Consider the following 13482-nt stretch of genomic DNA (forward strand, 5'->3'; position numbering starts at 1 on the left):
TATTTCCGTTTACATGCAGCCGTGTAAAACAGGATTATTTCAAAGTTTTCCACCAGTAGCGAAGTTGTTTAACCGTGTGAACACGGCGTCCCTCTTTCATTCCTTCAACCAGCTTCTTGAAAAGGTCGCCGCTGTGATGTTTCTGCATATTAAAGAACCCGTCTTTCCCAATGTTTAAAAATAGCTGGGTTTCTCCTTCGGAACAGAAATGCGGTCTTGTATTTTGGGCCATGCAAACTGTTGCCTAGTTGGTGTGTTTACAACCATAGCAACGCACAGAGCGGACTGTTAACACGTAAACGGGAAAAATGTAAAAAGTCACGCGTATTCCTAATGCGCTGTATAAATGTCCAAAGAATGCTATATATATATTACACGTATCAAATTTGGAATACGGTCATCTTCGGAACAGTGTGCATGTAAACATACTCAATTAATGTAAACAAGGGCTGCACAATATTTTCTTTAAATCGTCATCGCAATATCAACTGGCAATTGCGATAGGCACAGAACAGATTTGTCTTTTGTTAGTTGAAAGAAAATAGAAAACGGCACTTTAACATTTTTAGATTTCCTTTCATTTGTTTTAAACTCAACAAGCAATTTGTTGTATTGTAGAATACTGAAAGCGGCAGAAATGCAGAACGGAGTACATTTTAATATTTCTATGTATCGCGAGAAATATCGTTAAGATATTCAACGTCACAGATCGCATATTGTCCTCATATCGTGCAGCCCTAATGTATATTAACTGTTTATAAAAATAGATACCTACTTTTCAAACACCAGGTATATTAACACCATCAAATTACTCTTGTAGTCCTGAATGAACACAGATGCCTTGCAGTTTGAATGCTTTATTTCCTGTATGTATGCATACTGCAGTTAAGTAGCAAGAACTAAAGGCAAACTAGAAAGGACTACAAAATACAACACATGGACCAATACATTTACAAAACATTCAAAATGTTACAAAATGGGCTGTATTGGTCCTTCTATTGTTGTTCTTCAATTTGGATCTTTGTACAAATCGTCAAGATACGATGTCGCCGTCACTTTGCACAATTTACAAGTGCCAGGGAGAGACTTCCAGAGCCAGTTTCAAATGGACAAACCATCAGCAAACTGTCTCCACCGACACCATGAGTAGACCCCCCCACCCCCACCTGGGAGACTAAACTTCATCTTCCTGTCCCACTCAGGGATAAAAAGGAATCAAATGAAAATAGCAGGCAGCTTTTTTTTTTTTTTTTTTTTCCTTCGATCATCTACCATTCAGCCTCTGAAAGCAACAAAAAGTCAGAAAAAAGGGATTTGTGTGAGAGGGAAGCAAACCAAGAACTTTGGTAGCGAGTGGAAATATGTTTGGATGTCTTTACATGTCAGGATACATTTTGACATGTGCATTGCTCTCCACACATCTACTCTCCCGCTCTCCCTTTTTTTTCTCCAATATTTACATCAAAGCATCAAAAAAAGTATATCAAACAACATGTCCCAATCCATTCTCTCCATCTCAATTCAGCCCCAAAGGGATAAACAAAAAAAAAACAAAAACAAAAAAAAAATCTAACTCTTTAGATCCGTGAGCAGTAGTCATTCCATCCACATTTCAAATGACTGTGGTTGCCAGTTTATCCAGTGCCAACAGTAAAGAGAGAGGTGTGTGTGTGTGGTGGGGGAGTGGGTCAAGGCAGCGGCATCTCTCCCGAGGGCTACGAGCTGGCTGGTACACAGGCTAGCTGGCACCAGTGCCCTCCATCACCTGCTGGGCCTGCTTCTGTCCCATGCAGCACTGGGCTACTGACTGGAACAGCCTGAGGAGAGAGGGGGCGAACATTAACGTCTGTTAAACAGCAGCAGAGCTGGCCCAAGATAAGGCTGACATTACTTTATATTTTTATCATCATCATCAAAATACTCCCTAAAACAGCAACAACGCATTTGCTCTGCTATCAGGTATTGTCTGTGCAGGCTCAGTTATTGTAAACAAATGTGACAACGAGTCCAACATGGAACCTACTTTTCAATCTCAGGGGCACAGTGCACAAAGTCGTGGCTCCAGAACTTGAAGGCAGGGTTCTTGATCAGCTCGATGAAGGTGATGAGGAGACCCCATGGGTGAGGCCTGTTCACTATCAGCCTCTCCAACAGAACCCTGGAAGAGAGGGAGAGAGCTTTAACTGACAGCACTCGGTGCGATGGTTCGAATTATTCCTTCCGCTGAAGTTCAGACTCACCTGGTGATCTGCTCCTGGATGGCCTCAGTGTTGGCCTCAGCAAACAGATAGAGCATGGTGCAGCTGAAGTAGTGAGTGTGGCTGTTGGGGTAGCGCAGCTGATTGGCGATAGCATTCAAGAACAGGTAACGCCCTAAAAAAAAGAAATAAAAAGACATGACGGCAGAAGCCTGATCAGAGTGCTCTGCTTTTGTTAAGCCCAGATGTTGAACATCTAAATTCTGATCGCACCAAAAATTTACAACTTAAAATTTCTTGCAAATGTACTTGCAACCCACAGAAGTCGGGGGAAACCCAAGTAACGTCAACCCGTTTATAAGTGTTTTAGTAGTGACAGACTAAGAATTAACCCACAGCAGAAAGCTTGGAATTGCCCAGCACCTATCTGCTATTTGACAGAAAACTGATGTGGTTTGGATGCTGCCACCTTACCCTCAGTGTCCAGGTCCACGGCCAGGTTCTGAAAGATGTCCATGTGTGCAGAGTGGGTGATCGTGCTCATGGAGGGGGTGCTGCCTTTGTTGTGGATGTGAGCGATCGCCTGTGTGCCTACATACAACACCAGAGCATTGATCAGCTGGATGTTGTAGCGGTTTCCTGGCTCGTTGGACACCTGCGAGGGGCGAAAAATAGATCAATCGTATCGTCATTCGTTTAAGTCTAATACCACTTAACCTAAAATAGGTCTACACTGCTCCTACCTGCAGGTTGCTGCGCAGCTCAGACAAGAAGGTGACTGGAGAACGAGTCTTCAGATAGGAGTCCAGGTCCTTCTTGAACTGGGAAGGCATAACGCCTGTGAAGTTGGTGAGGATGCGGGGCGCGATGTTGATCTCACTCAGCATGTCCACCTGCAGCAGGGGTGTTAAAAAAACCCCACAGATTTGAGATCATTTGTCAGTCCAAACAAAGTTCAAACAAGGCTGAAGTAACCCTGCTTCTGTAGACTCTGTCTGTGTGTGTGTGTGTGTGTGTGTGTGTGTGTGTGTGTGTGTGTGTGTGTGCGTGTGTGTGCGTGTCTCTCTCTACCTTGAGATTGGGTGTGAAAGGGTCAGGGAGCCTCATGTTGCGTGGAAAGGCACTGAGGATGAGGTTGCGAAGCTGGATGCAGTTGGGTGGGATAACGTCACAGAAGCCGTAATGGTAGTCACACAGGAACTCTGGGAAGTCATGCAGCAGGACCAGGAGCACTCGCAGTGTGCCCTGAAACAAACGACAGGCGGAGCAAAGACATTAGCTTTTGGTTTTGTTATCGTTTCACTATTGTCAAACGTGGCTGATACAGCCAGGTATTATTACACTGAGGAATAATGAGAGAGCACCTTGTAGAGGATTTGCATAGGTTTGTTGAGCTCTACATTCCTCAGGAATGGGGCCAGGTACTTGAAGAGATCAATCAGCAGCTGTGCATACATGGGCCAACCCTGGAAGAGAACATGAGTCTATTAGACCAAAGTAAAAACAAACCACAAATATGGGCAGCATCATTTTTTACATTAACAAGAATAAATGTAAGGTGCAAATTAGATAGTCTTGTCTTATTCTTGCACACCTTCTGCTGCGGTGTGTGCGCTAGCATCCTGGCGATGAAGATACGATGGGAGATCAGTTCCAGCCAGGCGTACACAAAGCCAGGTGCTTTGGTGGGTCTCAGGATGTGGAAGGTGTTGCTACACAGGGAAAAAAGAAAACATTGAGTCCAACCCAAAGTGCAGCAATCACATATAGACATTTAAAACATCTTCATTTTGAGCACAATAGCCGTCTCTATTCCACACACTGTCCAGATATGATCGATCCATGTGGATGTCTTACCAGAAGGCGGTGAGTGTCTGGAAGTTGATGGTCTCCAAAACATGTTCGGGAGCATTGAGCTCCAACAGCAGCATGATGAAAATGCGGTGGTATGGCAGCTGTTGGAATTCTGTCTGACGGACATCGTGGTCCTGAATCAGCACCCCAACTACGATACCCAGAACCTATAAGAACAATGCAGAGCACAAATCAGAAAAAGTAAACCAGCCGGTCAAAGGCTGCCAGCAGTATCTACCGAGAAGACGAGCATTTATAGTCTGTGGCTGTTGTGAAGGAATGAAGGATTCTGAGGTGCTCCGACAGGTATTTCAATAAGGGCGATTCTTCAAACTAGGTTTTAACAAGGTAGTTGAATTAAGTTATCAGCCCTGTGAAAAGGTTTGAAAAGTCTTCAACACGCATCGCTGACTTATGTAGCATTCTTTGTAACCCTTCATTTTTAGCAGAATAAACCTAGTCACACATCTGGTGGGCTCTTGAGATCATACTTTGATTGAAAAGCCCTCCAAAATCACACCGTTCCACTACATATGAGCTGACATGGACATCCCTTCGTAGAAAGCATTTAGTTACCACAACTGAAAACCAATTTTCTATAATGTGCTATAATAGTTTATATTTTGGACTGTTCGGTCACAGGCGATAGATCAGGCACGTCCTTTGCTTGTGTACCTTGTTGAGGAGGTTGATTTTTGTCACTGTGTTGGTGGCCTCTCCAGAGTGTTTGACAAGCAGGGCTATGAGCCTAACAAAGGCATCCAGGTTGTGGTAACACTTGGCTCTGATGATGGCTGCACTGGCTGCTGGGTTGTGCTGCTGCTCAGCCTGTGCCCGATAGCTTATCTCCACACACATTTCTGTGCACAGCCGGAAGAACCTGGTGATCAGGTCATCGGTCTTCAGGATGCCCTGCTGGTGCATCTGGAGGAAAAAAGAGTCAGATGAAATTGAGGAACAAGGATCAGCACGACTTTGGTTCATTTGCACATTACCTAACTGGTAAAAGAGCGTTTACCTGGCCAACGAAGGCAGAAAAAGCTTTGGTGCTATCCCTGCCAGCAGCAGCTGAGTGGTACAGGTTGACCCATTCCCGCAGGAGGTACTCAGCCTTCTCCCTCAGGCCTGGAGGATCATCATATTCTGAAGCCTGTGAAATCCCAGAGTGCATCATGAAGTTGGGTCCTCCGTGGGCCCGGTCAATCATGGCCTCATAGTTGGAGCGAACAACATCCATCAGCTGGGGAAGGCTTGGGGGGCGGGGGGGGAGACACAACAAGATGACAGAGTCAGTTTTAACCCCTTTCACATTAGAGTAATTTGATTTTTCCCAAATTTGGTACAGATTAGACAGTGATATCAAGGTAAAGTAGCAAATAAATGAATCTGACAGGAAACTAATCTATGGCATATTAGGCATTAGGTAAATTATGGCAACCAATTGTTTTAGTGTAAAGCACAGATACATTGAATACGCACAAACATTGATAACCTGTGAGTTGTAAAAGCACCACAATCTGACCAAGTGGTATAGAAAATATATATATATTTTTTTACCAAGTTGTTGTACACCCCACTGTCTCATTTGGTGTCTTTGTTAAGCTTTGCTGTTCTTGTTCTGCTGTATGTCTATTAGTGTGTAAGTTCATTGAGAGAAACAAAAAACAGAGTCAAATTCCTTGTATGTGTTCACATGCTTGGCCAATAAAGCCGATTCTGATAGAACACAAAGAACACAAAGCCATGTAATCATGACAGAATGCTTCAAATATGGAAGTTGCTGCAAAGAAGCTACACATTCTGAAACGTGGATGCTTCACACAAATCTTTAACCCAGCAGCACAGAAGACCTATACAATCACCACAGTTTTAAGGTGGACGCCCAAGATTAGTGTCACCTAATCCGTGCTCAAGACGTGAGGGACAACCTGAAAACATAATGCCTCCAGTCGTGGCTATCGCCGGCAGTTTTAACATTGTAGTTGTTTACCCCTCAGGTGCGTTGGCTCTGGAGTGTGCACAGGTCCTCATTAAAGTTTCAATTGTGTGGAAGAGGTCAGCCTCTGTGACATGGCTGACACTGCGTTCATCCACCAGCAGGAGCTTCACCAATTGCATAGCAAATGCAACGGCCATGTAGTGCAGTCCGTTTTCCATCGACTAGAAGGAAGCAAAAAATCAACGAGCTTGTAATGGCAGTTGAAATGTTACTTGGCCAGACAAAGATAAGTTACTGAGTCACACATCTATTGATCATTTGAACTATAGTGGATCTGATTAGGACATATTAAAACTTTCAACAGAAAGAATACACTAGACTACACATCAAAGTGAAAACTAAATAGTAAGTGACTCAATTCTTAATGTGTACCTGTGCCAGGTGCAGGTCATACTGCTGCATATTCACGAGATGGTTCCTGATCAGAAGCTCCACTGCCTCTACGTTATATTTGTACTCATCACGGCATTCAATCAGACACCTGTAAACAAACCCAGGCAGAATATTACAAAATATCCTATACATGTAGCAACCTTATGTCATGCACCACAGGAGGGACATTCTAATTCTTTTCCACATTACACAAATCAAATAATTGTTCAGATTTATAATATACCCCAAGGCCAAACAAAGACATCATACGATTCAAATTAGTGAGGGTAAAGGGAGCTTAACAAAGAAACACGGGATAAATAATGGTTTGAAATAAAATGTGCCCCGACTCACCTGGTGATCTGCTTATTGCACCACTGTGGTCCATAGGCCCGTCCATCCTGTAGGGCTTTCAGCACCAGCAGGTGGCACTCCCTGTAGCGGAGCAGCAAGTCTGCATCAGCACCACTAGTAGCATCCAGAAGACCTTCCACAGCCTGGGAAATAGAGGAACAAACATATTTAAAACAAAAACAAAGCATAAAGTAATCCTCCACCTTGCCTCCTTTATACCATTTCTAAAGACTGCAATTGTAAAAGTAAGTGCCCTACCTTCTGCAGAAGGCCAAGTGCGGCGATGCCGTCCCTGGAGTTCCTAGCCAAGGCCACAGCTTCGAGCAGGCTGCGCAAAGCCTGGGTCAGCGGGTTCATGGCGAGGGCTGGAGGGATGGCATGAAGATGTTGCTCCAAGTCTGCCATGCACTTATCGTAGATCTGAGCCACATCATCTGTGGCCCATGCCTGTTGCTGTTAACAGAGAGATGGAATTTAGTTCCATGGGTTTAAAACTGCAACACCTATCTGTGACACAATGTTTTTATTTATTATTAAAACAAGTGGCACTTGGTTAAGCGCTGGCTGTTTTAGTTTCTTACACACCATTATAAGGCTTACGAAAATGATATAGGGTAATATTTAATAAATAAAAATTGTCCTTTTTAATAGGCACTTTCAAACTTACCTTTTCTAGTCTTTTTAGCTCTTAAGTTTGTTTTGGGGAGATAAAAAGAAACCTACCTTCATGGGCTGAGCCAAGAAGCCAGTGGGTTGAGAGAGATCATTGCTGGGTAAGAAACCTGGAACGTTCCTGGCAAACTCCTCATATACAGCCAGTTGCTTTGGGTCCACTCCTCCCACCTACAACAAAAAAAATGCATTTTGTTACTTTTTTACTGAGGTAACAGTAAATTATGTTTGGATATATATTGCACGACTGAACGTTACTGTCATCTTACCTTGAGTCTGATCTGCTCAGGCATACGCTCAGCCTGGTACGTCAGAACAACAGGGTCACAATAACGACGTCCCTCTTGCCGTGCATGCTTCCTCAGCTCAAACTCCTAAAAGTTAAAAGAACCAATTAAGAAATATGACACTAATCCATTTTTACACGTCATGCTGAGGTGACACTAGCAATAGTTCACGTATCGGAAATACATTTATATTAACGTCCGTTGAGCTAGTCTTCCTTAAGTCTCACCGTGGCTAGTCTCTTGTCCATTTCAGGGCCAGCCTTTTCCACAGCTGTTTTCTGAATGAAGCAGCAAGCCAATTCACAGTTGTCTTGAGCAATCCTGGCTGCTGCCTCTTCCATCATTTCCCTCTGTTGGGGGGTTGGGGCCTGAAAGAATAAACGCCTTGAGTTAAAGAAGCAGGAATGGTACATGGGAAAGGGTAAGAAAGCTCTCTCCACGCTTTGTCTTTTTATATATTATGAAACACTAACAATTAAGCACATAAACCCTCATGTAGTCATTCAGCTTACCCTTAGTGCAGCAGCAAAGCTGTTCTTAAGGTTGGTGGCGATGCTCATGAGCAGGGGCTCCCGGCAGGTGATCATGGCCATGCCAGCAGTCAGGTTTCTCATCATGTGGTGGGCAGCCACACGCATGCGGGACTCCTCTGAATCCAGGGCAAAGTCCTTCCTGATGATCTGCTCACAGGTTGTCATGGCTATTTTGATAGAGCGGTCAACCACAGGGTGCACCAGCTCCTGAACAGCTCGCTCGACTGACTGCCGTACACACTGCTTCAACTGAGGATGGGCCTGGAGCAGAGGGATCTAAAGAGAAAAGACGGGGGGAGGACAGGACAGAAAAGTCAAGAGAGGGGAAACAATCGAAAGCAACAGGAGAAAGCAAAAAAAGCAAAAGAGAAGGCGTTTGTGTTTTTGTTTTGTTTATGTGGACTTCTGCGTCAGTGGTTTGCAGGTACCCAACACTTACGTTGACAGTTATATTGATGTGTGGAGCCAGACCTGCCAAGGCATACACATTGATGTCGTGGTAACTGAACTGTGGGGTGGGGGGCCCTGTGGTTGTGCAAGTGGTGGTGGTGGCAGCTGGGGTTGAGGGAGGGGCTGCGAATGGAACAAAGTCTCCTGTTGGTCACAAAACAGTAATTTGATTAAAATCACACAAAAACATTTATCATCATTGATTATCCAGACAACATAAAGAGGAAGAAAGCACATGGGCAACAAAAACAATAGTAAGCTTTGAGTGTGACATATTTTAAAAGAATTCTTAAAGAACTTCACAGAGCAAAATATATGATATGACAAAACTAGACAAGGGGAAATTGTTAAAATCAGTATTGTAATAATCATCACAGCATTTTTTAGATATTTATATGTAAATATTTATTAATATTCATAATAAAACCGATTAACTCAAGTTCATCCTACTGACAGCGGTGGTTTTAAATGGGTATTTCCGACTTGGCCAGTATGGGCCACAACGAGTTTCTTTAATCATTTGGGAGGGCGAGTCATTACTGGGGTTTATGAGAAAATGTCCACCCTCTGGATTGATACCGACATATGCTATGCTAAAAGGACAAACAAATCCAACTTAAATTAAAGTTGTAGCTCAAACCTTTCAAAATGTAGAAAGGAGTGCAAAGTTAAAAGCTAATCTGGAGCGCCCACCTGTGGTAGACACTGGCAGCATCTCCTCTGGAGGCTTTGCCTCCTTCTTTGGCGCAGACAGCTGCTCCTCCAGGCTCTTCAGCTTATCTTTGTCCTTCAGCAAGTTTCCTGGCTTGAGATCGTTGATGTCCAAAGACAAGTTCTTACACAGAACTTCAATCTCAAACTTTAAGTTCAGCTGCAGTAAACAAGAGAACAATGTAAGACAATTTAATTATTGATAAATACTGTTTCTCTGTATTATAGTTGGAAGTGGCAACAAACAGGTTATGGACAATTATGTGATAGGCCATGTAATACAGAATCTATTGGCTGACAATGTTGGATAGAGTTGGGTTACAGTTAACAAGTTTAGTTAAATACATACTGTTTTGTAGCATGACCACTTCACATCTGCTACTAAACCAATTTTTTTTAATCTATTATTTTGATGGATTGCATTACCAAGACCTGCCTGCAGTTAAGTGGCCATATAGATATTACCTTGAGGTCATGTTCTTGATGCAGCTCAGCGAGAACATTCATGATGGCCATGGTCCAGGGGTTCTGGGGCCTGAAGACCTAAAACATCAGAGACACACACACAAGTTAAAATCACTATAAATAATCCACAGAACCTCTAACAGTGGAATCAGGTAAGCACAAGCCAATTTTATTAACTGAGTGTGTAAAAATATGACAGCATGACATACTGGCAGTGGTATGAGGTAATGTCAATGGCAGGGAGACACCTATCAGTCTACACCTATTTTACTAACCATGCTTCGTAGACTGGACTCCAAAACTTTGGCCACAAAGGGAACTACGTACAGTAGCTCCTGCTGGCCTTTCACATAGGCTTCCAGTAGCAGAGATTTGACTTCCAGATCCTGTAAAAAAGGAGAAAGATATGTCAGCCAATTTGAAAGCCGACAGGAGACCCACTACGTAACGATTCAACCAAATTATTATTATTATTTTTTTTTAACAAATTCTTACTGTGTAAAGAATAGGCTTGTTTTTGGCTAGTGTAATCATGCCCAACCAGTGGCCCAAGTTCTTCAGCAGGGAGCGATCAGAGAAATTGGCAGCTGCCTTGTCAGATGTCAACAGAACCTGAAAGAAATGGAGAGGAGTATCAGTATTTTGCTAATTATAAGTTCTTTAGCAGTGCTGCAACTGTGATCAATGGGAACAACTGAGAGATATTTTACACTAAGCAATTAGTGGCCGGCAAAACACTAGAATAAACAAAAATGATATTTATAGTAGAACATTTAAAAAAAAAAAAAACTTTGTGCTTTGAAAGCCCTCAAGTTACCATCTTATCCCCCACTGTTTTACCTTGATATTCCTGTACGTCTCATTGAGGACCATCTTCACAAACTCAGGGTTCTTGAGAGTGTCCAGAAAGTTGGAGTAGAGACCGTGGAAGTTGGGCTCAATGCTGACACGCTTCATCACCAGGTACTGAGACACCCACGGCATAAACTCTTCCTTCACCGTTTCTTTCAACTCCTCAACCTGAAAAAAAACAAATATGGTTTAACAACCTTATTTGACTATTACGGTTCTTGAGATACAGTGATGTTTTGTCTGTTTTCACTTACCTTCTGGGTCATGTTGGACTGAGAAAGGTTGTTGAAGATAAACGCAATCTTCTCCTGGACATTCTCTGGAGGCTCTACGATCCTTTCTGTTTGGTCAGTGGCCACCAGCAGGGTGTCAATGTTGGTTGTGTTTATGGAGGGCTGCAGGTGGGAACAAGAACATTTACCTTTGAAACAGGTGCAAGTCTATATACTGGACCTAGTTTTTGCATGCAGAAAAACAAACCAATCGAAAGCACTGACAAGTCACATATTAGGGTGTATAGACATTAACATTAAAGCCAAACTCACGGGGACATCCTTCTTAAAGCTGCTGGGTGTTGGTCTGGTGATGGTAGGGGTCTTGGCTACCGTGGTTGTAGTCGTGGCGGTGGTGACTAGAGTGCTGGGCTGACCTGGCTGTGGGGCTTTGGGGACACCAGGTTGCTGCGACTGAGCCTGTGCTTGGACTTGTGCCAGTGCCAGACTGCCTGGGGTGGTGATGGAGCCTTGCATCTTCACCGGAGGGTCCCGTGACTGTTGGCCATACTCGATATACTGCACACACAGGATATTGAAAGGAGCAGAGCGAGAGATTTAATTTATCTGTATTTGTGAATCATTTTCTGTAGTCATAGTTGGGATAAAATAAGACATGAAATGGTGGGCAAAGATAAATTAAGGAAACCTGGTTACCTCTTGTAAATGGTGGGGGAATTGCAAGAAGTGGGCAATTGAAGCCAGGTGTTGACAATATTGAGGATAGTCCTTTAGTCTACAAATATGAAATATATGTTAGTCTGAGACAAGATGGCTGTTACTTTCATACTCATTTTACAAAAAATAAAACATTTCAATACCTGTTTTTAAACCTATCTAGGGCGGCAATTCCAAAGTAATACATTTTGGATCCATAGGGTTTTCTTAAGGCTTCAAGAACATATCGGAGGGCCAAGCCCAGGGCCATGTAGGTGACAAGACCCTTCTCAATAATGCCACCAAAAAGGCAGGCAGTGATGTGCAGCTCCTTGTCTGGGTATTGGGGGAAGAATCTGTATTCCTCAAACAAGTTGCGAAGCATGCAATTGAACACCTCTCGCTCCCGCTTGATGGTTGAATCCTTGAATCTCTGCAGCATTTCCAGTACCTAGGAGGAGGACAATGATGTAGTGGGAGATGAGTTACTTCGAAGAGCAACATTACTGAGAATATGATCAACAGCAGCCACTAAATGCCTAAAAGCATGTGAGTGTGATTTAGGTTAGTGATTTTGGCAGAGCCAAATGAATAATAGCACTACGTACCTCATCCACAGACATAGTTGGATGAGGTGGATGGTTGTAGATGCGCTGAAAATAACTGTTTGCTTCGTCGTCTATCTCCTTACTAAAGTGCTGGTTTGCCTCGGGCCAGACCTGAGAAAGGTCAGCTGGAAAAAAAAAAAAAAAAGAAGAGTAGAAAGACAGTTTTAACCAAGACTCATTTACTTGAATGTTGTAATCAAACAGTGATGAAGCAAGAGCCAAGTTATTAGCTCATTAGTGAACATCATACTGCAACCAAGTAATACATCATGAATCCAAGAGTATTGTAACTGATCAAGTCAGGTTAGACCTCGATTAAAAAGTAGACAAACTACATTAATGTGTAATTTGTCTAAGCAGAATGAATGACTGACCTGTATTTCCTCTAGAACAGACAAATTGTATATGCAAGTTGCACAACATGACATGAAAAATAAAGTTAAGTCATACATTTAAATGTTTACAAAAAGGTTCAAATTGCTTTCAAAAATGTGTTAAAAAAGGACGTGGTAAATTTCTTCTGAAACTTGTCTTGACTGCATTTGGGAGGCACACTAAAATGCATTTGATTATTTTTTTAATTTCTTTTTTATTAACACTAAGCATTATCACTGCAGAAGATACATGGCTGAGCAGCTTAGAGTGGGCTGTTAGTCCCACTTCTACACAGGCCTTAATCTTACTCTGCTGAAAGGTAGGTGGGTTCAGGCCTGGTGTGCTCATCTTCCTGGTGCCAAAAGGGTCTGTGTTTACCGTTGGCATCCCCAGACTAGAACCAATACCAGAGCCGATGCCTGTGCCCAAAGGACCTGAAAGAAACACAACACTTTAAATCATTTTAATCCATACGTACATCACCCTCTGAACTACAATCATTTGTTCAGTTTTATAGGAATAAGGATTGAGTGACCAAACAGGGTGTTCTGCCAAATTTTTTAACCCTTACAAAATGTTTTCCCGGTTACTTTTTCTGAACTTCCCAACATGATACAAACTAATTAAGTTCTAAAGTAAGCTTTGCCATAGTTTGCTTTGGGGTACTGTATACACATTATTAACAAGCATTTAGCAACAGCGGACAAAAACAATGTGTTCCAGTCTTGTTTCTCACTGAGCTTAAATAAGATCCAAATGGCTATGATAGTGCAGTATGACTTGCTGATTTAGTATAAAAATGTGTCTTGGTCATTTGTCATGA

General features: G+C 42.7%; 1 protein-coding gene across 12 annotated transcripts in view; it reads right to left on the bottom strand.

Moving 5' to 3' along the window:
- Positions 1-841: 841 nt before the first annotated feature.
- cnot1 (CCR4-NOT transcription complex, subunit 1) overlaps positions 842-13482 on the bottom strand; it is a 28580-nt gene continuing 15939 nt past the window's right edge. For 5 of the 12 annotated variants that reach the window (XM_078257814.1, XM_078257820.1, XM_078257813.1 and 2 more), the window contains 32 exons: positions 12968-13093; positions 12285-12409; positions 11841-12127; positions 11677-11755; positions 11293-11547; positions 11002-11142; positions 10736-10915; positions 10391-10507; positions 10171-10281; positions 9896-9973; positions 9413-9590; positions 8709-8863; positions 8249-8545; positions 7964-8104; positions 7719-7823; positions 7501-7620; positions 7036-7230; positions 6778-6920; positions 6424-6532; positions 6043-6212; positions 5610-5681; positions 5071-5302; positions 4728-4976; positions 4056-4219; positions 3793-3910; positions 3563-3664; positions 3270-3443; positions 2942-3091; positions 2673-2853; positions 2241-2373; positions 2024-2158; positions 842-1817 (listed from right to left, as the gene is read on the bottom strand). In XM_078257814.1, coding sequence (XP_078113940.1) covers positions 1739-1817; positions 2024-2158; positions 2241-2373; positions 2673-2853; positions 2942-3091; positions 3270-3443; positions 3563-3664; positions 3793-3910; positions 4056-4219; positions 4728-4976; positions 5071-5302; positions 5610-5681; positions 6043-6212; positions 6424-6532; positions 6778-6920; positions 7036-7230; positions 7501-7620; positions 7719-7823; positions 7964-8104; positions 8249-8545; positions 8709-8863; positions 9413-9590; positions 9896-9973; positions 10171-10281; positions 10391-10507; positions 10736-10915; positions 11002-11142; positions 11293-11547; positions 11677-11755; positions 11841-12127; positions 12285-12409; positions 12968-13093 — 4901 coding nt within the window. In that variant the 3' untranslated portion in view covers positions 842-1738. The remainder of the gene's footprint in view (positions 1818-2023; positions 2159-2240; positions 2374-2672; positions 2854-2941; positions 3092-3269; positions 3444-3562; positions 3665-3792; positions 3911-4055; positions 4220-4727; positions 4977-5070; positions 5303-5609; positions 5682-6042; positions 6213-6423; positions 6533-6777; positions 6921-7035; positions 7231-7500; positions 7621-7718; positions 7824-7963; positions 8105-8248; positions 8546-8708; positions 8864-9412; positions 9591-9895; positions 9974-10170; positions 10282-10390; positions 10508-10735; positions 10916-11001; positions 11143-11292; positions 11548-11676; positions 11756-11840; positions 12128-12284; positions 12410-12967; positions 13094-13482) is intronic. The other 7 variants (XM_078257818.1, XM_078257817.1, XM_078257815.1 and 4 more) reach the window with 3 other exon arrangements.

Source organism: Sander vitreus, chromosome 8, assembly GCF_031162955.1.
Source record: "Sander vitreus isolate 19-12246 chromosome 8, sanVit1, whole genome shotgun sequence".
NCBI lineage: Eukaryota > Metazoa > Chordata > Actinopteri > Perciformes > Percidae > Sander > Sander vitreus.